This window comes from Colletotrichum navitas, assembly GCF_030913465.1.
Source record: "Colletotrichum navitas strain CBS 125086 chromosome Unknown LY79scaffold_40, whole genome shotgun sequence".
Taxonomy (NCBI): Eukaryota; Fungi; Ascomycota; class Sordariomycetes; order Glomerellales; family Glomerellaceae; genus Colletotrichum; species Colletotrichum navitas.
In genome coordinates, this window is record NW_026850586.1 from 266,252 (window position 1) to 290,342 (window position 24,091).

General features: G+C 53.5%; 7 protein-coding genes and 2 non-coding genes across 9 annotated transcripts; 7 read left to right on the top strand and 2 right to left on the bottom strand.

Moving 5' to 3' along the window:
* Window positions 1-1,226: 1,226 nt before the first annotated feature.
* LY79DRAFT_259210 (uncharacterized protein) lies at window positions 1,227-2,666 on the bottom strand. Its single transcript, XM_060551924.1, has 3 exons — window positions 2,445-2,666; window positions 2,210-2,380; window positions 1,227-2,034 (listed from the first exon to the last, which is right to left on the bottom strand). Exons 1-3 carry the CDS (start codon window positions 2,513-2,515, stop codon window positions 1,500-1,502), a joined length of 777 nt encoding a protein of 258 aa, XP_060412920.1. The 5' UTR covers window positions 2,516-2,666; the 3' UTR covers window positions 1,227-1,499.
* Window positions 2,667-5,268: 2,602 nt separating this feature from the next.
* LY79DRAFT_259310 (uncharacterized protein) lies at window positions 5,269-6,088 on the top strand. Its single transcript, XM_060551925.1, has one exon. The coding sequence runs from the start codon at window positions 5,336-5,338 to the stop codon at window positions 5,870-5,872; it is 537 nt and encodes a 178-aa protein (XP_060412921.1). The 5' UTR covers window positions 5,269-5,335; the 3' UTR covers window positions 5,873-6,088.
* A 215-nt stretch (window positions 6,089-6,303) lies between these two features.
* LY79DRAFT_517991 (potassium/sodium efflux P-type ATPase) lies at window positions 6,304-9,775 on the top strand (the record flags this gene model as incomplete). Its single annotated transcript, XM_060554989.1, has 4 exons — window positions 6,304-6,561; window positions 6,626-7,508; window positions 7,558-9,020; window positions 9,086-9,775. 4 exons carry the CDS (start codon window positions 6,304-6,306, stop codon window positions 9,773-9,775), a joined length of 3,294 nt encoding a protein of 1,097 aa, XP_060412922.1.
* A 532-nt stretch (window positions 9,776-10,307) lies between these two features.
* LY79DRAFT_t164 lies at window positions 10,308-10,393 on the top strand. The gene has a single exon. It is a non-coding gene; the product is annotated as a tRNA-Glu (tRNA).
* Window positions 10,394-11,038: 645 nt separating this feature from the next.
* On the top strand, window positions 11,039-12,392 carry LY79DRAFT_517905 (serum paraoxonase/arylesterase; the record flags this gene model as incomplete). Its single annotated transcript, XM_060554980.1, has 2 exons — window positions 11,039-11,365; window positions 11,430-12,392. 2 exons carry the CDS (start codon window positions 11,039-11,041, stop codon window positions 12,390-12,392), a joined length of 1,290 nt encoding a protein of 429 aa, XP_060412923.1.
* Window positions 12,393-12,702: 310 nt separating this feature from the next.
* On the bottom strand, window positions 12,703-15,717 carry LY79DRAFT_557653 (C6 zinc finger domain-containing protein). The gene is made up of 7 exons (XM_060558108.1): window positions 15,380-15,717; window positions 14,997-15,025; window positions 14,840-14,914; window positions 13,924-14,730; window positions 13,711-13,872; window positions 13,076-13,654; window positions 12,703-13,016 (listed from the first exon to the last, which is right to left on the bottom strand). Exons 1-7 carry the CDS (start codon window positions 15,443-15,445, stop codon window positions 12,773-12,775), a joined length of 1,962 nt encoding a protein of 653 aa, XP_060412924.1. The 5' UTR covers window positions 15,446-15,717; the 3' UTR covers window positions 12,703-12,772.
* A 1,705-nt stretch (window positions 15,718-17,422) lies between these two features.
* LY79DRAFT_557658 (family 2 glycosyl hydrolase) lies at window positions 17,423-21,201 on the top strand. Its single transcript, XM_060558109.1, has 3 exons — window positions 17,423-18,344; window positions 18,401-19,790; window positions 19,852-21,201. The coding sequence occupies exons 1-3, from the start codon at window positions 17,765-17,767 to the stop codon at window positions 21,005-21,007; spliced, it is 3,126 nt and encodes a 1,041-aa protein (XP_060412925.1). The 5' UTR covers window positions 17,423-17,764; the 3' UTR covers window positions 21,008-21,201.
* Window positions 21,202-21,227: 26 nt separating this feature from the next.
* LY79DRAFT_t165 lies at window positions 21,228-21,323 on the top strand. Its single transcript has one exon. It is a non-coding gene; the product is annotated as a tRNA-Arg (tRNA).
* A 1,624-nt stretch (window positions 21,324-22,947) lies between these two features.
* On the top strand, window positions 22,948-23,683 carry LY79DRAFT_591217 (uncharacterized protein; the record flags this gene model as incomplete). Its single annotated transcript, XM_060561248.1, has 2 exons — window positions 22,948-23,412; window positions 23,465-23,683. 2 exons carry the CDS (start codon window positions 22,948-22,950, stop codon window positions 23,681-23,683), a joined length of 684 nt encoding a protein of 227 aa, XP_060412926.1.
* Between the last annotated feature and the right edge of the window lie 408 nt (window positions 23,684-24,091).

The following is a 24,091-nucleotide window of genomic DNA, read 5'->3' on the forward strand; positions in this document are numbered from 1 at the left end:
AATGCGAACAGACGAACGAGACAGTACGCACGGGCCAAGTCGGCACTGCGTCATCTCCCACCCCGGAAACCAATCGCCAAACGGGAAGGCTCGACGTCACTCTGACTGCACTCGCTCTCCACCGGCCGCCACACGTTCTCGATTCGAAGGAAGGAGCGTGTGGCCCGTTCCGCACATGCTATGCACACACACCCTTGCTTCTTTCCTCCCTACCTACCTATTTGCAAACCACCTATAGGTGCCTGTACATAACAATCCTCAGATTCACGTCCAAATATCCGTAGCAGATGGGAAAATGCAGGCGCGCCACAGCGGAGTGAGTCCAAGAGTGCTTTCCTCATCGGGCCCACTCACGCCACAATTGTGCTGTACTGTACGTACCTTTACCTAAGTTAGGTAAGTAGTTCGTGCAAACTAGGTACCCACCCACTACTATGTACCGTGCTACATACATTTCAGCCTCATATACTTACCCATGACCTCATCCTACCAAACTTCCCATCGTGATGGAAGGGATCGCGCCTGCTTGCCAAATCACCGCGATCGCCCGCGCTAGTCAGTGCTTTTCTATCGCCCAAGGTTGTCTGATTGTGACCTCCGATAGGCAGTACGCCTAATCAGTCTCCAGGCTCTTGACCGGCCTCAGGAACATAAGCTCCGCCCTGGCCCATCTGCCTCATCATATTCCCGCTACCTAGGTCGCTGTCGCTGTTCTGGGGTAAAGTTGAGACACGCCGCCTGGATAACCTGAACAAGTACTCGTTATCAAGATACCAAGACAACTTATAGACGGCATAAAAAGTAAGCCAAAGTATTGGATGCAAGACACGTCAGAGCCAATGTGACTGACGGCTGTTAATCATCAGACTCATCCCCGCTTCCCATCATTCATTTGTCTAACCAAACCAGCTTTGCCAGGATATTATCGGGACCGGCCGCTGCCTTCATTCTGAGATGCGTTTTGCCGAAACTAAAGTCTTCGCCCACACTCTTTCCTTTCGTCTTTTTGCGCTTGCAGAGAGAGCTACTTATCCGTTTGACCAATTACCTATCTCGGGGGGCCGCAATACTCGTCTCTAGTTGATTTCGGCTTCCGACAGTAGGTACCATTTCAGTCAGATACCAACTATCAGCTAGGTGAAAACAGGATCACGCAATGCCTCAACACTCACTACTTCCTATCGCAATTACTTACCGGGACTGCGTTATTATTTCTCTCTCTCCCTCCCTCTCTCTTTCATTGTCGGGTAAAAGAATTCACAGAGGCCACGGGAAAGCAAGCAATCAATTGACGAATAATTAACGTTATATCCGTGTAGACTTGTCTTCGACATTCAATTTTGATGGAATTACGATATCGCTAAGCTGAGCACCGCTGCCGAATACCACAGCTGGCAACGCACACAGCATAGCATCCGCACATGCCCTCCACCCGATTCGACTGGGTGCCTTTGAGGCGAACTATCAAAGAATGGGAAATGCGACATACTGCTGTAGTTTCACAGAACCGGCATCGCGAGCCGTGCAATGGCAGATCTAGCCGGGGCCGGCCTAGTAATCCCAGGCTCGTCGTCTCCCCCGCCGAGCCCCGGCCCCGGCCCCGGCCCCAACCCCGGCGGTGCATGTGCTACCCTGGCCTTCTCCTCCCGCGACTGCCAATAAGGATTCCGGCAAACGGGACAGTCGTAACGGTGAATCAGAAACCATGACGAGAGACACTTGGCATGGAAAGCGTGCTGGCAACCCTTCAGCGTCAAGATATCGTCGTCGGACAGCTTCGTACAAGTCTTGACCGGCGACTTTCCCCACAGTCGCCCTACCAATATCTCCCACTTGGACGCAGCCGGCTTCGCGTTCCGGTCCTCGCTTGCGTCTCCGGTCATGTGCTGAGTCGGCCAGGTTTGCCTTCCGCTACCTTCTACAGATGGAACGCCGGCAGCCCCGCCGGGAATCTGCGACGGCATAACGTGCATCGGTTGTGCTCCGGTCACATTCGTGTTATTTGGGAGGAACAGTGGTTCGATGCAGATGGGACTACAGATACCGGCGAGAGGAAGTCAGCAGGCAGCGACAGATAATGCTCCCTCTCGCATATTACGTTTCCTCGCCTGCTATTGTCGGCTCCGGAGCACATGCTCAAGCAAACTATCGCATTTGGCGGTGTCGCCGTTTCGAAGCAGCGGCCGGCGGAAACGGGAGGCATACTCACCATTCCTGCTCCGCATCATGTCGGTTGAGGCCCGACTCGAGGTCCTGCTTTTCGGGGCAAGCGCTCGTGCACTCCGTTACTGTGCTCAGGTTGCGACGAGCGTCTAGAAACTGCGATGCCCTGGGGTGGTATCTGGAATGATCTCGCACGCGTATGTACGTGAGACGAACTCTGCCAAGGAGTGCACATGTCAGCTGCTGCCACGGTTCATTCGATTGCGGAATGGGCTTCTCACGATCTGTGCAGCAGCCCACAGGCGAGCAGGACCATGAAGATGGCTACCAGGATTATTCCGAATTCTTCCATCCGACTGGCGTTGGCACAGCGGGGTGCATTTCAGTATCCCCGCAGGACGGTTAATCGATGCGAATCTCTGGGGCAAGCAGATATTTGTTTACCACGATCTCTGTAGTTCGAGTCGCAGCGTACGCGTTCCGGCACGTTCGCAAATCTTCCAAGTTGTTGCTGGCAGGAAAGTCCTGGCGCCTGTGGTCGTTCAACGGCTCAAGTCAGAAAAGTGGCAGCACTGAGTAAATGCAAAGACCGCTGTGAGAACAGTGAGGGTTGTACCGGACCGCGCGCTGTTGTTAGCTGGTGACCGTACCTAAATGGGATCCGGGTGCGCCGCCGGGGAAGTCAACCTAAAAGCTAGTCTTGATCAGGTGACAGGTAGAGCCATCATCAGCCAACACTTTCCAGAAGTGTCCGGTTCTACAAATACAAAGCTTGTACCATATGGCTCGGTTGCACGGGTGACTGCAATAACGATGTACCAAGCGCGGAGAGTCTGGTCATCGGCATCGAGACCATCCATTCGCAGCTGGCCTATCAAGACATGGCGCTCTTCACCGCTAGGCGCCCAGAGTTCCGTCCCCATCGCTGGCGGCTCAATGGCGGAATCCAGTACCGCCAGTTCCAACGCTTTCTTTCTTCCCAGCCCCGCGCCTCACTGATCCTTCCAAAGCGACAATGCCGGCGATGTTGCCCGTCGTATTCCAAGACGCTTGGCAGTAGGTTCCAGCAACTCAAGTGCTGGTTGTGATGCAAGTCTTAGCTGAGTGTAGGAGAGTTAGATAGTCTTCTCCTGTGACGTAAACATTGTAGGCGTTACCAGCCTTGGTATCCTTGGTAAAGGAGTCTCCTGCCCTGCCTCGAGAAGACAGATGAGAGGAGTCTAGTCTTCTGGGTAATAGCACAGACACACAGACGTGCAGAGAAGACGAAACATGAAAGAAAGAAATCAAGACGAAACAATGGAGGGGTCGATTGTCAAGGAAACTCAACAGTGGATGGTTGGGTGGGGGAATGCTGGGGTGACAGGGGGGAGGTGGCCGATCTCCTTCTGCCCCTCAGTTAGGCTACCGGTATCAGCTAATATTGTGTTAAGTATTGGGCATAGTTAATACATACTTATAGCTGTGTTTGTCTGACTACGTTAGACTATCATTGTGTAGCTGTGCAACCTTAGAGGCCGCCTTGCAACCGTACGTTAGCTAGGCTATCAGCATGATGAAAACGACCAGCAAACGCCGTAGAGAAACCCACAGAGGCCTTGGGGAATCTACATGGGTAGAACCACCGACCACAGCTACACAGGCAGTGTAAAAGGGCCGACGGCGACGCTGGAGGAGGAGAGGAAAGTGGACTCTGGAGGAGCGGCGCCGGCGCCCAGCACAATGGCCAAGACATGCCAAGTTGCCCGTCATTCCTTGGCTGGCATACTGGCCCACCAGAGGCTCAAACATATTCGTCCGCAGTCCACTTCTCGTGCCCACCTCGGAGCGGCCAAGATGTCCGCCGTCCAATACGACGAACCGTTGTTGCTCACGCCACAGAATGAATCAAGGGCCGGCATGCTCGACAAAATTAGCAGAACATGCCCCCATTCCGAGTGTCCCGTAAACATGCGCAGGCATGATACCGTCGCTGCAGCTGGATACCTGGGGTCGGGTTGGGCAAGGTCTTGTCCCTGCTGCCCAGAGAAATCTCATCCTGTTATCTGAGTGGCTTGCGATATCTCTCGACACAACTCAATGAGTCCTCTAGACTCGGAATCCCCAAATCAACATTTCCTCTCCTCCCGCCCGCCCAGCGTCTGGGCACCTCACTCGGGGTGGCTGTGTTTCTCGGCAGACCCGTTTCCCCACCTCCCGCCCGTATCGTGCCCGGGACGTCGTGAGTCGGCCACGCCGGAACAGGATCCCGGTTCCTGTAGAAGCAAGTCAGGACGGCCAGAGGATGTGAGGTGGTAGCGAAGATAGGACTCGTGCTGTGCGGCGCAGAAATGGTGTGAACGGAGAGGGTTGATTCGGGTCGAGGGATAGCCGGAGTCCACCGAACTGGTTCGACAACGGGTGTCAACGGGTGAGACGTTGGACAAGCGGCCGATGGTCTCGGGGTACCCTTTGTCGATTTTTATTTGTTTTGCATGGCACCGGCGTGCTCACAGCGCCGAAGGGCTCTCACAGAGCCTCCATTTCCTCGCCAGGACCGGGACAAAACACGGCGCTTTATACTTGTGTCGAGCTACCAGAGGCCGCCCGCGCGCGTCGTGTGGTGCGTACGTCCCTTACTCATGAGCGTCACTGATAATCAGAGGCTGGTACTTCGCGTGCCACAGCCCTACTGCGTAAGCTGACCAGCTGAAGCGGCAGGATGAACAAGTCGAGCCCGGCACAGAGGAGAGGGGGGCAGATCGCAGTGGGAGGAATCACGAATGGCGCCTTGGTTGCTCCACCCCGGTGCTTCTATCTAGCTTCAGTTGCGCGGGCTTCGAACTGCTCCGCCCAGGAATCGGCTCCTTGGCATTGTCTTGGCCGGTCAAAGGCCCCTGCAACCGGCGCAGTCACTGCCCCGGCGGTCGGTCCATGTCCTCTCCAACAATGTCGTCCCCTGCTACCGGGACACACCCCGGAATCGGGTCAGTTACAACCAGGCCTGTCAGATTCCTTGAGTGAGGCGGGGGGAGGGGGCGGGGGGGGATACACCAGATATCCGCAAGGCCGACTCCAAATCCGTCGCCTCCAGGCGCTACCATTTGCGGACTACATGTCCAACCACACAACACGAGAATGAACGCTACTGCAGACTTGGCAGAACCCCTGGGAAGAGCAGTCTTCTAGAAGGATGGGAACCCCCCACACTGGCTGCTTCTTGGAAGGAAGAATGGTCTTTGAGTGGCCGAGATGCAGTGGAGATACACGAAACTCTCGTCTCCTATCTGTCTGGGCGCAGCCATCCATCACCGAAAGCATCGATGCCTCACCGACCCCCTCCTTTCCCTTGTCTCGGGCGGGCCCAACAGACTTGTCCATTACGGCGCCCATAGTCCCTATACGCCTCTCGACGCAGCAAGTTGTTCAGAATGAGGCCCGCTGCCGAGAGTCTGGGCGGACTCAACATGGCAGGCGGGAGCGTAGAGCTCCCGCCGAGAGATCCGGATTGCGTGCTATCAAACAACCCGCGTGCCCGCTGGCCGGCTTTCGGGCTCCCAAATACCAAGACACTCCAACTCCATGCAAGACCTGGAGTCCCCGCGGATGTGACCCGCGCAGAGCCGCCAAGGCTGGAGGAACATGCCCACGAGCGCACTTGTTGCGGGCCATGGAGAGAGAGATATGTGGGTGCCTTACGACCAGCCCACACTTCCTGCCTATCATATAATGAAAGCATACAGCCGAGTGACAAGACAATATTCCGGGAGTCCAGGCCATACATCTTCTCCCAAGCCCCCCCGGGATTTTGACTTTTTCGTTTCCCATCTTACTCGATATCATCAGAGATCGTCTTACCAAGGGCTCTTTGTTGCAATCCTTCCTTCCTATGCTTGCCTTTTCTCTCGATCTTGAGGGGGTAGAAGTGCTTGAACCCGGATAAGAGCAGAGCACTTACACTTGTGCCCGTTCTATACAGCAATTCCAGTCAGACGAGACTAACAACACCCTCGTTTCCGACTGGGTCGAACGACCACCACTCCTGGCACCGCCCGGATACATCACACCTGGTCATCGCATATAGCAACGCAAACACCATATCCTCCTTGCACCAAACGAGCGTTCATCTTACGCTACAACGGATAAGTAACCCTCTTCATCATGGGAAAGAAAGATCCTGAGGCCGAGGCGATGGCCAACCACGTCTCGGGCCAGTCCAACAAGCCCATCTCCCGTCCGGCTCATGCCTTGACCGCCGAGCAAGTCATCCAGGAGCTCAGAGCCAACCCCGACGATGGCTTGACTCCTCAAGACGCTAAGGCTCGCCTCGACGAGTTTGGCCGCAACGAATTCGGCGAAGAAGCGGGTGTTCAGCCCCTGAAGATTTTCATCGGACAGATCGCCAATGCTATGACACTGGTATGTCTTCCTCGTTATTGCAAAGAGCTTCCACCGTGATCCCCGTCTAATGTGCCTTGCCTAGGTTCTGATTCTGGCTATGGGCGCCTCCTTTGGCATTGGATCCTGGATCGAAGGAGGTGTTGTGGCAGGCGTCATTCTGCTCAATATCACCGTCGGTTTTCATCAGGAGTTCAAGGCGGCAAAGACCATGGACTCTCTTCGATCTCTCAGCTCCCCCACCGCTCAGGCCGTCCGTGAGGGCCGAAACATCACCGTACCCACCATCGAGATCGTCCCTGGTGATATGGTTGAGCTCAAGACCGGTGATACTATCCCCGCCGACGCCCGCATCATTGAGGCCGTCAACTTTGAGACGAACGAGGCTTTGTTGACTGGGGAGTCCCTTCCCGTCCGCAAAGAAGCTGCCCAGACCTTCGATGACGAGACTGGTCCTGGTGACCGCCTGAACGTGGCCTACAGCTCCTCGACTGTCACCAAGGGCCGCGCTCGTGGCATCGTCTTTGCCACCGGCATGTACACCGAGATTGGACAGATTGCCGCCGCCCTCAGAGGCAAGAACTCTCGACGCCGTGACGTCAAGCGTAAGGAGGACGGCTCCGCCAGCTTTGGTCGTTACCTCCAGGCATGGACCTTGACCCTTTCTGACGCTGTCGGTCGCTTCCTTGGAGTGAATGTTGGAACACCTCTCCAAAGAAAGCTGTCCAAGCTTGCAATCCTGCTCTTCGGTATCGCCGTTGTGTGCGCTATAATCGTCTTAGGGGCCAACGAGTTCAACACCACGCAGGAGGTCATTATCTACGCCGTCGCCACGGGTCTATCCATGATTCCCGCCTCCTTGGTTGTCGTCTTGACCATAACAATGGCTGCGGGTACCAAGCGTATGGTTCAACGCCACGTTATTGTTCGCCAGCTGAAGAGCTTGGAGGCTCTTGGTGGCGTCACGAGTAGGACATATCACTCCTATAATGAACGGTTCACGCTAACCTTGTCCAGACATTTGCTCCGACAAGACTGGAACACTCACCCAAGGAAAGATGGTTGTCCGCAAGGCCTGGATTCCTGGTCAGGGGACCTTCTCTATCAGCAGCACGAACGAGCCCTTCAACCCTACCGTCGGAGATCTCGGACACAGTGTTGATCAGCCCAAGGATATTGACTTCCGCACCAAGGGGGCCGATGGCGAGCCTTTCTCCAACGCCGACGCCGAGAACCGTGTCAAGTCGTGCACTGTTCTTACTGATTATTTCAACGTCGCGTCCCTCGCCAACCTGGCGAATGTCCACAAGACCACAGAGGGAGAGTGGCACGCCCGTGGCGACCCCACTGAGATCGCCATCCAGGTGTTTGCTTCTCGATTCAACTGGAACCGTCTCCGCCTGGCGGGCGAGGCCAACCGCTGGAAGCAGATCGCCGAGTTTCCTTTCGACTCTGACGTGAAGAAGATGTCCGTCATCTTTGAGGACAGGGAAACCAAGGTCGAGGGAGGAAACAAAACCTGGCTCTTCACCAAAGGGGCCGTTGAGCGCGTCATTTCGTCCTGCCCTACCATCCATATGGGCGATGAGGTCGTCGAGCTTAACGATGATATCCAGAAGGATATCCTGTCCAACATGGAGGCTCTCGCCCGCCTCGGACTTCGTGTCCTGGCCTTCGCCAGCAAGCCCGATATTGGCGTTGTCGACGCTCACGAGAACCTGGACCGCGCGAACTACGAGAGGGACTTGACCTTCCGCGGACTCATCGGCCTCTACGACCCTCCCCGCCCCGAGTCCGCCCCCTCCGTCAGGAAATTCCACGAGGCCGGGGTTAGCGTCCACATGCTCACTGGCGACCACCCCGAGACGGCTCGCGCCATCGCTCTCGAGGTTGGCATTCTGCCTACGCGCATGAACGAGATCTCGGCAGACGTTGCAAAGACTATGGTCATGGCGGCCCACGACTTTGACAAGCTCACCGACGACGACATTGACAAGCTCCCCCACCTACCCCTGGTCGTCGCTCGCTGTGCTCCCCAGACAAAGGTTCGCATGATTGAGGCTCTGCACAGACGCCAGCGCTTCGTAGCCATGACCGGTGATGGTGTCAACGATTCTCCCAGTCTGAAACGCGCTGATGTCGGTATTGCCATGGGCGAGGGCGGCTCTGACGTGGCCAAGGAGGCTTCTGATATTATCCTCACTGACGACAACTTTGCTTCAATTCTCAACGCCGTTGAAGAAGGCCGCCGCATGTTTGATAACATCCAGAAGTTCGTCCTCCACGTGTTAGCCTGTAACGTCGCCCAGGCCTGCACGCTTCTCGTTGGTTTGATATTCAAGGACGACAGCGGCCTATCCGTGTTCCCCTTGGCCCCCGTCGAAGTCATGTGGATCATTATGATCACTTCTGGTCTTCCCGACATGGCCCTCGGATTCGAAGTCGCTGCGCCCGATATCATGGACAGACCTCCCCAGGACGTAAGCTTTCCCCCTTGCCTAACATCCACTCACCCAATGCATGACACTAACCCTATAATTAACAGATGAAGGTTGGTGTTTTCACCTGGGAGCTGATGCTCGACATGCTTTTCTACGGCCTCTGGACTGCCGCTCTTTGCCTGGCTTCTTTCGTTCTCGTCATGTTCGGCTGGGGCGACGGCCGGTTTGGGAACAACTGCAACAACACGTACTCGGAGGAGTGCGACACGGTTTTCCGCGCCCGCGCCACCTGTTTCGCCAGCTTGACCTGGTTCGCCCTGTTCCTCGCCTGGGAGATGGTCAATATGCGCAGGTCCTTCTTCCGCATGCAGCCCAAGAGCACCAAATACTTCACCCAGTGGTTCATCGACACATGGCGTAACAAGCTCCTCTTCTTCTCCATCCTCGTCGGCTTCGTCACCATCTTCCCCCTGGTCTACATCCCCGTCCTCAACACGTCGGTGTTCAAGCACGCGCCCATCACCTGGGAGTGGGGTATTGTGTTCGTCTGCGCCGTGCTCTTCTTCGTGGGCGTGGAGGCCTGGAAATGGGCGAAGCGCGTCTACTTCCGCCGCGTCGCCCACAAGCAGCACGGCGGCGTCAAGGACCTCGAGAGCCGCGTGTTCGGCCACTACTACGCTATCGGTGGCGTCGCGCTTGAGTCCTCGCCTACACTCGGCAGCCGGACCATCACCAATGAAAAGGAGATGCGCGAGAAGGGCGACAACAGATACTCCAGCGGCGGTAGCCAGTGATCGTAACTGCGACAGTATGGAAAAGACCCAGTGGTTTTTTTTTCTTCTCTTTTTTCCTTTTTGCGCCCACCATAGTATAAAGAGATGCGACGGAAATAGAGATACCCTAAGCGTATTGACAAAGCTGATGGTTCCATGAGGCAACTCATACGCTGCATTTTGCTGCATATAGAAATGGGGGTTGACACCAACCGAGAAGGAAAGTGGGTGCTCCGAGGAGCGGTGAAACAGAAATGGTAAATGGTCGGACGGACTCATGGATTATTGGACCGTCATACTTTAACAAATACTACTTTTGCATACTTGAATCTTGAATGTCCCAATAGGAGCGTAAAGATGTGGCTGGGTATTCTTTCCGGTCTTGACAGTAGGTAGGATAGGTTATAAACAAAGATGATAGACGCTATAATCGCAGTCAAATAAATCTCTTGTCACGGCACACTCCACTCTGAGAATAATTGGCCCACAACACCACTCCACAAACATCTACCAATATATGCCACTCTCGGTGAGAATTTTGCTACCAGTCATATCCGATATGGTGTAGTGGCCAACATGATGCCCTCTCATCTCGTGAGAGGTTAGGCATAGCCCCGAGTTCGATTCTCGGTTTCGGAACTCACGATTTTGGCAGTGTCATTCGTCTACTCTTTTTGTCACGCAGGGCCTGCTGTGCGAACTGGCTCCTTTTATGCATAATCTGTCAGGTCTTCTGCACAGTCTGATGGCATATGCCAAAGAAAAAGGTTTCAGATTGGATGAACGAAATAGTAGCTGCCTCTTTTCCCTTTTGTTCCAAGCAGCAAGTCTCACATCAAGGCTCTACTCCAAAAGTTGGCTGGCCTCCAACGGTCTGGCATTTACTCAAAGTCTATCCGTATTTTGTTTTCCTTTACTGGCGCTAACCACACGGTATCGTCTCCGCAAATGACGTAGTATGCTAATGTCTGCACAGACAGTAAGTAGATCCCTGAACGCCGTCGTGCGGAGATGAGGGGGACGTCCCAAACACCTGCTCAGACTTCCCGTTTGCGGAGTTCCCCCTCATCAGGGTATCTTCCATCATCATCTCGTAGTTCCGCGTCTCAATCAGATCCTTTGCGAAAGCTTGCCGTGGTCTGCAGGTTCTCATACTGGCATAAGATTTCATCCAACCACCAAGAGGTATCCCGAGACTGCATCCGGCGGTCTCGATCATCATCACCTGCACGCCTCGGCTATTCGGTTGCCAACTGAATAGTTCGAGTATATTCCGGACATACAATGGCGGCGTTAATGTCTCTTCTGGTGGCTGGCCTCGCCATCTTTGGGGGGTACACTTATCTTGATACTGCCAGACGTGTAGCTACACTCACCGGCATCGGGCGAGAGGTTGTTAAGACACCGGTGTTGCATAGCGGAGACTTCGTCCTCATCGAAGACACGGTTCATTGCGAAGACATCCACCATCATGTTCCTAGCGGGCTTCTCTTCACGGCTTGCGAGGATAATGAGACAACGCGTGGCGCGTGGTTCCCTGGTTTAGGCCACCTAGATGATCCAGTCAAAGGTAGCAAACAGAAGGGCTCTATTCACGTTATTGACCCCAAGGTACGAGGCCCAGGCTGTATTATTCACTCGTGTGAAAGTACACTATGCTGATGGATTTGAATAGGACATGTCTCAAAAGCGCCTCAAGTTTGAGAACTTTGATAGTACCTTCTGCACTCACGGTATCGATGTCATTTCGGATCCTCAAAAGCCAGAGGCCGTCTACATCTTTGCAGTCAATCACGTCCCTCACCCAGACTACCTGGCTACCAAGATCGGGGGCCAGAGTGAGCAGAAAATTGTCCAAAAGTCTCTTTCGCGCGTCGAGATCTTCCATCACATCCTAGGGTCATCCACTGTCAAGCACCTGCGCACCGTCATTGACCCGCTGATTAAAAACCCGAACGATCTTTTTGCCAAGGATCCGTATTCGTTCTACGTCACGAACGACCACTACCACTCAGAAGGTGTCGGAAGAATGATTGAGGATCTCCTGCCCGTCACGTCTTGGACCACTGCCATCCACGTTCGGGTCGAGGAGATGTCCGTCCTTCTACCCACCGATGGTGTCAAGGCGGAAGTGGCTCTATCGGGGCTCCGAAACAACAACGGCTTGGGCCATGGTCGGAGGTCTGGGGAGATCATCGTCGGCAACACCGCCGCTGGGGAGATCTGCCTCGCCGAACTCTCTTCGGACCCCAAGAATACCAGCATCAGCTTCGCCGAAACCATCGCGATGGACTCGTACATTGACAACCCGTCCTGGTTCGAGGATCCTTACCGCTCCGAACACCAAGACGCCAGCGGCTTCGTTCTTGCGGGTGTGTCGCGGCCGATTGAAATTCTGAAGCAGGCCACCGCACCAAAGCCCCAGATCGCTTCGATCGTGTGGTACGTTACGCCGACTGCGCGTGGTGGCTACGAGAAGCGTATTTTGTTCGAAGATGATGGGACAAGAATCAGCTCGGCAGCAACCGCGGTCTTGGTCGCGATTGACCCGAGTCAAGAGAAGGGCGAGAAGAAAGCATGGTTATTCATCACCGGCTTCTTGTCGAGCAATGTCGTTGCTGTCAAAGTAGACCTCTAAAGGCATGGCAGGCAACATTGAACACTTATCAACTCACACACAAATGAGTGTTAGCGAGGCCGAAATGGGTATGGCAGAGCTCGATTTTGGCGTATTATCAGTAGTCTGCGGCCATATCGGAGCCTGGCTGCTAGAGTCTGGCTGTCAGAGCCCGACGAACATACCCTGGTTGTGCTACAAGAGCCAATCATCAAACGACAGCGACTCAGTCTTATTTAGCGACACAAAACAGCTTGAGTGTGTTCGTAATCTATTTTTCAAAACTTTATACTGCATGGTGCACCAAACATGGCTCACAAACCCATACATATTTTGCTGCTGAGAATGTTGATGTTGTTGTTGCTGACCTGTCCTGCGGACATTTTGCCTATATGAACGAATCATTGACACCTCATAGACAAGGAGTCTCCCGCTTGGTAGACCTCTTTGATGAATCTATCTGCGTCGCTAATGATTCGGATGGCTTGGTTAACGCTGGGAGACGTAGGCTCGCCCATGACTACCTGCCAGCCCTGCAAGAGCTGCCTCAAGTGGACACCGGCTCCGAGGACTTCAGGCCCGATCATGTCCTTCAGCGCTGGGATACGACAGGCGGCAAGTAGCACAAGCATTGCACCGGCCATGCTATCAGTATTATATCAGTATTGAGTACGTGGTTTCACTATCGAGGGTGTATGACTTACGAAAGAGAGCAAATCCACGTATCAACCAAGACCGTCTGACCAAAACCCCTCAGGTTGAGAATATGCAGCAAGCACGCATCCAAGCAAGCTTTGCAGTTGTTTAAGGCATCTTGACTGACGAGAAGGTCGGAGCTGGCTCCGTTCCCGCCGGCCATGCCACTCAGCATCCACATGAGATATGGTCGGTAAATGACGCTTCTGCAGGTCAGATACCTCTGCCTCAGGAAGCCCCCATGGTCCGTCGCTGTGCTCTGGCTATTATTGACTTGATCAAATCCGACGCTGAAGGCAAAGACCGGCGGTAGAACCTCACGCCAATCGTCGAGCTGGTGATTCAGTTCGGCAACGACGTAGGGGAAGCGCGCGTGATCGAGGGCGGCACCAGTGCCGCGGGCGTAGAGAAGTTGATGAACCCGGTTCAAGAGACGGCGCATCGAGATACAAGCGAGAAAATACATGGAGGACTGTTCTTCAACCTGAGGGTCCCGGTGGGTATTGTAATCCCCCGGAAGAGGAGTTGACGACTCGATGCGTGCAATACCAGACTGGGGAAGCCCAGAGAGCTCGGCGAGATAATCGCTTGAGAAAACGTTAGTCGCCCACTTTGCTATGCTTGCAATACGGGGGATGTTTACCTCTCAAGGATGTAACAAGACCAAAAGATCCTGCGAATCCGCTCCTGGTCTTCGGCCGACTCGGACTCGGGAGTGTAGGAAAGCAGCAAAAGGCATTTGGCGGAAGCAGCGTTGATGTATTCCCACGCCTGCAACGGTCTTCTGAGGAATGCAAAGTACATACTGAGAACCAGGTCAGCAAGAACAGCCATTCTCAGACGATGCGCCGCTTACGCCGTGAAAAACAAGCAGTGCGTCGCTGTGCTCCCCACATTGGTGTGCACGACATGGAGCTTCTTCAGAACGCTGTCAAAGTACACGTCACCCATCGCCTTCATTGCCGCCCTCCTCTTTCGTTCCTCTCCGCTCAACACCTCTCCTGTCGTCAAACCCGCAGTGACCTGACCGGCGCACCCCAAAGCCATGGTCAAAAGCGCCAGGCACACTAGAATACTATCGTCTTCCGGGATGCCGTCCGAGATAAGAATGCGGACCTGTTCAAGTTGGTTGCGGGACATGGTTGGATACCAGAAGTTGATGGTGTGCTCGAACGACTCGATGATACCGTCAATGTCCTCCGACGTCACATAAGGATACATGGTTGTAGATCGTGTCTTGACCGCCTGTCGTGATTGTTCGAGGTGGAAGATGGAAACATACCCGGCCCGCATGGCCGAGTAAGCATCGAAGTGAGGCCACTGAAGAACGGACTCGGTGGTGCTCGTGTGCATGGAATCGAGCACGGCATTTTCGTAGTTGTTCTGGTATTGTGTCTCAGAGAGGGGTGTGCGTTGCGGATGATGCGTCTCGTTGAGTGGAGAGCCGGAGAAGGACCCCCGCGACGCAGACCGGAGAGCCGGAGACACCACAGATGGGCGGTGCTCGGCAAAGAGCGGCGCACCCTTGAAGACTCCATCGTGAGAAGGGTTCGGCGAAAAGTGGAACGTGGAGGACACGGGACTGGTGATGGTGGCCTTCATTTCATGGAGAAACCTCTCCACCCTCAGTACGCCCTCGAGAATGAGATCACTCTTCCCGCGCCTGATGGCGCACAAAACATCAAACGTCAGACTTGGTACTATCCCAGAGGGTCCGGAGTCGGTGCTACGCCGGGGATCACGGCGCCGTGAGATAGCAGAGCGGGACTTACGAGTTAGCTTCTGACCCATATGTGCATTCCTGATGCGATACCAAACAGGACGCGCATGGTGTGTTGCCGTTGCATCTGGGCAGGGCTTTCCATTAATCTAAACGCTGTCCCGAGAGTCTGGGACTACCCGGACCTAGTCATCTTAGTTGCAACGTACCTAATTTTCCGGGCTCGGCAGGTATCGCACTATGAAATCGCAATATCAGTACGTGCAATAATCTTCTTTATATTCGGCTAGATAGATGGCCGACCAGGACCAGCTCCGTAGCAGAAGACTCATAGGTTCATTGAGGCAAGATCTGCATAGCCAAGATTGGAAGACAGCTGGCCATAGAGGTAGCTAAGGGTCAACGAATCATGGCGGAAGATAACATTGGTGATGTTTCAATATCCGGGTTGGTGCAACATGAGACATTTCCAGTTCCTCAAACTGATTCGTGGAGGTCGAACGCACAGATACAAGAACCATAGAGACTCGGCGTAAAAAAAAAAAAAAAGATAAAATAAGAATAAGGATCCATCAAAAAGGCAATCACTTACAGCATGGCTCGTCCTCAACCTCTTTCTGGACGATTCATTGATCGTGTCACTGTCCATCATCTCCATTGAAGCCGCTGGGTGGCATGGTGCATGCAGCAGCAGCAGCCCAGTTCCGCAGTGGAGGGAATGTTCGATCCGAAGCGGCCCGAGGTGCGAGAGGGGAAAGAGAGAGCTTTGGGGTTTCTGCAGGATGGAGGAGAAGAAAGAATGGACTCACAAGAGGGGCAAGACAAGAACCCTGGCAGAGGGACATGCATATATGCACCCACGTGTAGTGCGGGGGACACTCGATACTGCGGAGAAGGAGGCGGGTAAGAAAGAATTGGGGAAGTAGAACAGGCTTGGCCCGGTAAGGGAACATTGGGGGGGCGGGCGTGGGTGAGGGGTTATCACGCGGTCGCCAGGGAAATTAACGGGTATGTTTCCACTAATAGCATTGTGGATGTCCAGGTTTAGGAGGATTGGGAGAACGACATGTCACATAGGCGGAAGGGTAATTTGACGTTTTCTGTGTATGAAACATCAACCTGGGTCCGCTACTCTAAGAAAGTCGGGGATTCGAAAAGGCAGGCGTTATTGCTCATGTTGGTGTGATATTCTGTAGAGTCTGCCGATTTCTGCAGCAGCAGCAGCAGCAGCAGCAGCAGCAAAATCGTGCCACGCCAATTTACCCCATTTGTCATGCCTACCGAGAACGCTGCCACGGGTGCTACATGGCATTCTGTCCAGGAAGAGACTTTCTGTTTGTAAAGGATTCGCGTGGTAGTCGCTTGTCTTGAGATTACTGAGACAAGGTGCAGGTAAAGACCGGTGATTGATCCGTGACCCGGCCCGGGCACGCCCCATAATTACCGCTAAACGCGGCCCGGTGCCGAAACTTATCTAGACGGCCCATATCCGCCGCAGCCAACTTGCATGACGCTCAAGACGGTCTCATCTGGTTTGGGCTTCAAGGTTTTCTTGACAGGGCTCGGTGTGCTTAACAGCTCTGATGCCACATCCGGAAGCTTACGATAATAACGGCGTCAAATATGTCCCAGAGAGTGAAGATGATGTAAAAGTATAACATTGTCGTGGCGAAACAGAAGGAGCAGAAATTTGGGTAGACTGTCCAGTTTGAGTTCCTTGACAACTCCTGAAAAAATTGCGCAGGTTGGAGCTCAGTGAAATATAGCAGAGGCAGACGCGAAACAGATTAAGAGTCGCCTAGCGAGGAACTGCGTGAAACCAAGATGGGGTCAGTCGGACTATGAAGAGGTCCGCGAAGGAACATCCTATGTCTTGCCTGAATGCAAGTACCAGTGTTAGTGACACTCACAACACGGATGAAGATTTCGATCCCATCTGCCGCCGAGGTAAGCCAATCTGTCCATCATTAGGTAACTAGGTTTGGATCAATTACAATTATGCACAACAAGAAAACGCAGTGTGAGTGTCATGCGTAATACTCAACGTCATAGAAGGTTTCTATATCGACACAGCGGTTAGCTGTACGCAAACGCGACCGCTCAATCCAAGGGGACCCAAGAGGTCAGGACCAGCGGAAAAGTGGAACAATGGAGGGATAAGAAAACTGGATAGGTTCCATCGATGGAGATGAAAGACTGGAGGGTGATAACGCAACCCGCCTGCGTGTTCTAGTCGCAGGACCGCAAGCCCACCACAAGATAAGGTAGCCCCGCCCCGCGTTGAGGGGCCTTGAGAAAGGATATCCAAGCGGTACAAGGCAGAAAGAAACGAGGGAATCTGGGTTGACGCGCCGGATTGGCCAACCGTGAACCAACAGCACGGGCTCGTACGCAATTATCAGCCAACATTAGCCGGGGTGTAGACATTTCAATATGGGGTAATAAACACGGAGAAAGTGAGTCTCCCATCATTCCAAGATGGTATATCAGGTGTTGCAACAGTTCCAGCCCAGATAGTGGTGCGGGGCCGGCTCCGGCTTCCCCGGACCCAATCAGAGCCACTCAACATCGGGCAAGTCTAAGCTCCTTCTCGGATGGAGTCGAGGAGAACAGGGATCAACTTGGGGTCGTCGTACACCGATACGACCTGACTCGAATCTACCCCGAGGAAAGTCCAGTGTTTGCCCCACGCTCGCTCGTCATATAGCGGGGGCAACTTGGTCTCACGAGAAAACGGGAGCTCGCCGTGGGGACTGTCTGGTCTTTGTCTCGGTGTTGCACCCGGCACATTACTCCGCCTGGAGCGTTGTGCGCAAATAAATAACGACTAGGCCTTGGTGGCCATATGTCGTCCCATTGAATTCTAGCTCCCTCCTCCTCTCTATCTCTCTCCTCTTCACTCTCACTCCCTTTCCCCCTTCCTCGACTCCAATCTGTGCCTCAACACGTTGCTCCCCCCCTCCTTCGAATCGTTGCCATGGCCCCCCAAAGCTTGTCCCTCCAGGCAAAGGAGGGAGTTCATGATTATGAGAACCCCTCCGTCTTCCGACGCAACACCCTGCCTGCTCGAGCATACTTCATTCCTGAGACGTCGCTGCTGCTCAATGGCGTCTGGGACTTCCACATGGCTGGTACTCCCGAGGAGGCGCCTTTGCCGGAAGAGAAGGGCGATGAATGGGGCACTATCAACGTTCCAGGTCACTGGCAGCTTCAGGGACACGGATACCCGTGGTATACCAACACTCAGTTCCCCATTCCTGTGAGCCCTCCGTACGTGCCCAGCGAGAACCCTACGGGTACCTATAAACGCACATTTTACGTCCCCTCGACGTGGGACGCGAAGTCGCAGTTGCGCCTGAGATTTGACGGTGTCGACTCTGCATACCACATCTGGGTCAACGGCGTGCTCATTGGGTTCGCGCAAGGGTCCCGAAACCCGTCCGAGTTCGATGTCACAGGCATTCTGAAGAAGGACGGCCCAAACGAGCTCTTTGTCAGAGTTTACCAATGGTCTGACGCAACATACATCGAGGATCAGGATCAATGGTGGCTTTCCGGTGAGTGGAAGTCAAGACATCTACCCGTTGGGCGTCTGCTAACCACTTGTTCGCAGGTATCTTCCGCGACGTCACCCTCCTTGCCGTTCCCGAGGCCACCAGAATCGAGGATTGGTTCCTCCGCACCGACTTGGACGAGAAATATGAAGATGCTACCCTCCTCGCGACTGTCGACATCAAGACTGCCGAAAAGGGCACTGTCAAGCTCACTCTTAGCGAACTTGGCAAAAACGGCGGCGCCGTGATTGCCACCAAGGAGGCAGAGGTTACCTCCAGCGACACAAAAGTCGACCTTAGCATTCCAGTTACAAACCCCAAGAAGTGGACGGCCGAGACACCCTACCTCTACCGAGTCGATATCACCCTCGGCTCCCACTCCATCTACCAAAACGTCGGCTTCCGCAAGGTCGAGAGGAAGAACGGCCTTATCACTGTGAACGGTGTGCCCATCCGCATCAGAGGTGTAAACAGACATGAGCACCATGCTCGTTTTGGCCGCGCCGTCCCTCTCGAGTACGCCAAGCGCGACCTCCTCATCATGAAGAACCACAACATCAACTCCCTGCGGTGCTCGCACTACCCTCCTCACCCCCGTGTCTTCGAGCTCGCCGACGAGCTCGGTCTGTGGGTCATGGACGAGGCCGATCTTGAGTGCCATGGTTTCTACGATGCCGTTGCACGCCCACAAGATGTCGACGAGGCGGCGGATTACGAAGAGCGCAAGGCTGTAACCTTCCCGCTGGCGGGCAAGTACACCAGCGAAAACCCCGAGTGGCGTGAGGCCTACCTCGACCGCATGGTCCAAATGGTTCAGCGTGACAAGAACCACACGAGTATCATCATGTGGTCGCTCGGTAACGAAGCTTTCTACGGCCAAAACCACAAGGCCATGGACGAGTATGCCAGGAAGTTTGACTCTGGTCGCCCAGTCCACTACGAGGGCGATGTCAAGGCTGAGACTGCAGACATGTACTCCTACATGTACCCCCCTATTGACCGCCTGAGCAACCTGGTCGAGACTGAGGGCGTGAAAGAAGATGGAAGCTTTGACAAGCCCGTTATCCTCTGCGAGTACGGCCACGCCATGGGCAATGGCCCTGGTGGCCTCGATGACTATATCGAGGTTTTCGAAAAGTACCCCCGCCTTCAAGGCGGCTACATTTGGGAATGGGCAAACCACGGTATCTGGAAGGAAGATGCCGACGGTAAGGGCTACTACGCCTATGGCGGGGACTTTGGCGAACGCCCTCACGACGGCACCTTCGTCATGGACGGTCTCCTTCACAGCACCCATGACCCTACTCCTGGCTTGGTTGAGCTCAAGAAGGCCTACCAGCCTCTACAGCTATCTGTTGAGGGCAACCAGCTGGTGGTGAAGAACAAGTACGACTTTGTCGGCGTCGACCACCTCACTTCCACCTACAAGGTTGAGGAGCTGGGCGAAAAGTGAGTCTACCTGTTTGTGAATCAAGTTCAAGGAAGATGACACTGACAACAATTGAAACAGATCCGCCCTTCTCGCCTCGGGTAGCATTGATATTCCCAAGGTCGCCGCCGGCGAGACCGTTAAGGTTGATCTCCCCTCAAGCCTCGCGAACATCAAGTCCGACAAAGAGGTCTACCTCACTGTGACTTTTGGCCTTAGGGAGTCCACCAACTGGGCCGAGCTCGGCCACGAGATTGCCTGGATTCAACACAAGCTGTCCGGTGTGCCCGCTGCTCCCAAACTGGCCACTAGCACCCTCACCTCCAAGCTGCAGGTCGAAAGGTCCCGCGCCAAGGCAACTGTTTCCGGCTCTGACTTTGCCATCGCCTTTGACACTGCCCGCGGCTACCTCACTTCCTGGACGGCTGCAGGCATTCCTCTCCTCGAGAAGGACGCTTCCACCGGTGCTGCCATCATTCCTAACTTTTGGCGCGCCCCCACCGACAATGACAAGCCCAATGACGAGCCTTACTGGGTTCGCTTCGGCGTCAATGCCTTTGACAGTCAGCTCCGGTCGCTCAAGATCAACGAGTCGACTGATAAGGTTGAGGTCATCACCAACACTTACCTGTCTCCTCGTGTTCTCGACTGGGGGTGGGAAACCACCACGACCTACACCATCGAGGCTACTGGTCGGCTTACGGTTGCAGTTGAGCTGAAGCCCCGCGGCATCAAGCCCACACACATCCCTCGCGTGGGTCTCAACCTGCGTCTTCCTAAATCGCTCGATAACGTCAAGTATCTTGCCCTCGGCCCCGGCGAATCCTACCCAGACAAGAAGTCCAGCCAGCACCTTGGCGTCTTCAGTGCCACCGTGCCGGAGCTGCACCAGCACTACGAGGTACCCCAAGAGGGCGGTAACCACATGGAGACTCGCTACGTCAAGCTGACGGAGGATCACGGCCGCGGCCTTCGTGCCACTCCGGCTGATGCTGCTGTCTGGTCCGAGGAAGAGTGGCGTCAGTTCAGTTTCCAGGTCAGCCGGTACACTTCCGAGACGGTGCAGAATGCCGCGCACCCATGCGACCTCGTGGAGGAAGATGCGACGCTCCTTCGATTGGACGCTCGCGTTGCCGGTGTTGGTACCGCTGCTTGCGGCCCCAACGTTCGTGAGGACCTCAAGGTGCATGTCGGAGAGTTCAAGTTTGGATTTGTACTTGAGAGAGTTGGGTTCTAATGATTGAAATGCAATGACCATGGGGACGTTTCAAATAAGACAGATATCTTGAAATGAATAGAGCTATAAGCAGTATGATGAATGACCACAATACATCTCAAATGGTCGATACTCGTTCGTTACCCGTGAATCAACGAGTAACGGGATCAAGGATCTTGGCAGAAACTGAGTGGAGAGCCAAACATAGCCTGTTGAGTGACGCAGCCAATCATGAATCACTGGCCGGTTGGCCCAATGGCAAGGCGTCTGACTACGATTGAAAAGGAAACTCAAGGTCATAATCAGGAGATTCTGGGTTCGACCCCCAGGCTGGTCAATTGTTTTGCACCTCCTGTGAGAAAGAACTTTTGTCCGAGGCGCAAAACAGCAGCAGTTCCTCAAGTTCTTGTTTTATAATCATGTGTCTGCTCTTTGAAGTTGAAACTTTTATTGCGGTCTATGAAAGAAAAGAATGGAGAACGTCTTAATACCCAACTTAGTAGCAACTGAAAAAAGCATGTATCTGCAAGATAAACACAACCTTTGTGTACATCGATTAGTTCTGGAACTGAAGCCGTGGCCTGCTTATCCTCTTGCCCACTTTCAGCTGAAGGCATGGGGTCGCGCCGTATACTGGGCTTACTTGATCATGTGTCAAATACCATGTGTAGTGCTGGCTGGCGTTCATCCGAGCCGCAAATAGATGGGCTCGTTGGGTTTATGCTTCTACCGCTATGAGGTTGCACCTCCAGGGCGTGTCTCGTATTCTGATGTACGAATATTAGTACTCGTACTTTGCCCGGCACATGAATATCACTGTTTGCTTTGTACCGAGCCCACAGCGGGGTTGTCTTCAAGGGCTTGCAGTTTTTACCCACGATGATCTTGCCACCGAGTCCGATTGGGAACGACATAACCCCTCTCAGAGGGGGGGTTGCATCCGTGTATACTGCTATGGCCTACAGCCAACAATCCCTTGCATATCGAATGATCAAGGTGAGGGGTTTATCTGCATCATAAAGTCCATGTACGCTATCATCCTTTCTTCAACGCCACGGATTGATGCTCAAGTACCAGGGTCCGGAGTTCGCAATGACTTGAAAAGTGGAAAAGTTCATGGATGGTACCAGTAGTGATTTCTGCTATCCATCTGCTGTACCATGCATCTGTACTGATATCCTTCACAGCAACGTGCTCTACGGCTAAAAGCCTGAGGAGGAGTGGAGATACAGGGGCCGGACTTCGAAAATGTTATGTCAGAAAGTTATACGAATGATGATTTCAGATTTCAGTTAAATGCGCATATTATCTTTCAGATTGAGGACCTAGAAGACTGGAATTAGAACAATGAGATGCCACTTCAAATGGCTGAGAGGCTGGGAAGGCCTGGAGAGCAGAGATGGCACTTGTTGAACACTTCTCTGACCTTGATGATTGTTTAATTTGTGCATCGTGAGAGCAGCGGTCCTCCAGTCCGGACTAGACAGAAAGTCGTGGTCTGGTTCCCCAACCGCCTGCCCACGCATTTCTTTATTGCCACGATGCCGCCTTCTTCTTCTTCCAAAGGAGCCACTTCATGGATCTGTCAAAACGAAGACAGCAGCTCCTGAATCCCAGGTGAATGGTTACAGCATCCGTGCCTGCTGTCATCTATGCCTACCTTCGGTAATTAGTTCTTGGCCAAGGAAAAACCATCTGTGCGCCTCGCAGTTCGATTCCCATTCTTCCATCTTCCACCTTCCAACATCACACATTGTCATATTGCTTGACAGCCGTCCTTCGCCTCAGCACCACCGACCCCACCTATCACATATCAACACCTATAGACTTTCCTACATCTTTTCTTTGCTCTGGACCTCGTACTTGTTCTCTACAATTGAACCAGCCTTGAACTTGAGAGCCAGTTCTGATTTCACTTCTATCGAACCCACCATCACTTGCACCTCAGATATCGAAGCGTAATGGAGATACACCCTGTATCCACTGCAATCACCAAGTCCCCCACAGCCACGGGGGCAGAAGAGGTCTCTCATGACCAAGCACCCACAAGTGACGGCCTTGCTCCCACCTTGTATGCGCCTTCGACCTCTGTTCCACAGCTTCCGCCCATAGTTCACCTCGTTCATGGCAGACTGGGACGAGAGAAAGTCTACACAGTCATGTCCCCCGACTATGACACACCCTGCATCATCCTCGTCGACATGCACTGGTACTCCTCGTCCTTCACTATGAAGATGTTGAACGGAGAAAGTCTCACTACTGGGGTTTTCCCGACCGCACGCGGGAAGGTCGGTACATACTTCGGCCACAATTTCCTCGAAGTCAAGCTACCCTCTCCTTTGCCCACTCAAACCTCAGGTACCAAGATCACCATGAAATGCCACATGTCTCCCTTCCAACCTTATTTCATCAACTTGGTCTTGATTGTTGAAGGAAACGAGCATTGCTTGGAATGGGAAAAAAACTACTGACGCCGAGGTGAAGGCGCTTAGAAAGGCATTCCATCGGAAACTGGTTCGAAGGTCTGGCCCTAAATCTGGCACCGGCAACTCAAGCATGCTACCACAGGAGGGCTTCAAGAGCGACGGCGAGGATATTGTAGCTTTCATGGCAGACAACAGTCGATGGAAACCGGGCCACAGCTTCACTCTCCACTTCAAGGCCTCCGGGCTTGAGGGCACCTTGGGCGAAAATTAGAAGTCTTTCGTTCTCTTGTCTGGACTTTGGCTCTGGTGGATTGATCTCTCGCGGCACAGCAGGCTGGCGGCCGGTGCTGTAATTGCTACCGCTGGAATAACTTTGATTGCAGGGGCCGCTCCTTAAGTTTAGATTGCCAGGCTGGTGAACGACTTCAAACTCGAAAGAAACATGGCGAACCTCTAACTCAAATACCCTGCGTATGCACCACCCCCACATTTGCACCACTCCAAAACAGTGGATTCCCACCAAAATACACTATGTTTTCTAGCCTTAGGAATCTACTATAGTTAAGCTATAAAATTTAAGAAAAAAATCTTATAAAATACTTTAGTTCTATTAGTATTTTCTTATATATATATACTATTTTTAGACCTTTATATAACTAAGTACTAGTAGTAAATACTT

Excerpts from the sequence above, each read along its gene's own strand:
- LY79DRAFT_557658 (XM_060558109.1), top strand. The coding sequence starts at position 17,765 with ATGGCCCCCCAAAGCTTGTCCCTCCAGGCAAAGGAGGGAGTTCATGAT. Across the intron at positions 18,345-18,400 it reads GGATCAATGGTGGCTTTCCG|GTATCTTCCGCGACGTCACC; the intron begins GTGAGTGGAAGT and ends ACTTGTTCGCAG. Across the intron at positions 19,791-19,851 it reads GTTGAGGAGCTGGGCGAAAA|ATCCGCCCTTCTCGCCTCGG; the intron begins GTGAGTCTACCT and ends CAATTGAAACAG.
- LY79DRAFT_259310 (XM_060551925.1), top strand. The coding sequence starts at position 5,336 with ATGGGAACCCCCCACACTGGCTGCTTCTTGGAAGGAAGAATGGTCTTT.
- LY79DRAFT_557653 (XM_060558108.1), bottom strand. The coding sequence starts at position 15,445 with ATGGAGATGATGGACAGTGACACGATCAATGAATCGTCCAGAAAGAGG. Across the intron at positions 14,915-14,996 it reads TGCCGAGCCCGGAAAATTAG|ATGCAACGGCAACACACCAT; the intron begins GTACGTTGCAAC and ends AGCCCTGCCCAG. Across the intron at positions 14,731-14,839 it reads TATGGGTCAGAAGCTAACTC|GCGCGGGAAGAGTGATCTCA; the intron begins GTAAGTCCCGCT and ends GTGCGCCATCAG.
- LY79DRAFT_259210 (XM_060551924.1), bottom strand. The coding sequence starts at position 2,515 with ATGGAAGAATTCGGAATAATCCTGGTAGCCATCTTCATGGTCCTGCTC. Across the intron at positions 2,381-2,444 it reads TGTGGGCTGCTGCACAGATC|AGTTCGTCTCACGTACATAC; the intron begins GTGAGAAGCCCA and ends ACTCCTTGGCAG. Across the intron at positions 2,035-2,209 it reads CATGATGCGGAGCAGGAATG|TCCCATCTGCATCGAACCAC; the intron begins GTGAGTATGCCT and ends CGGTATCTGTAG.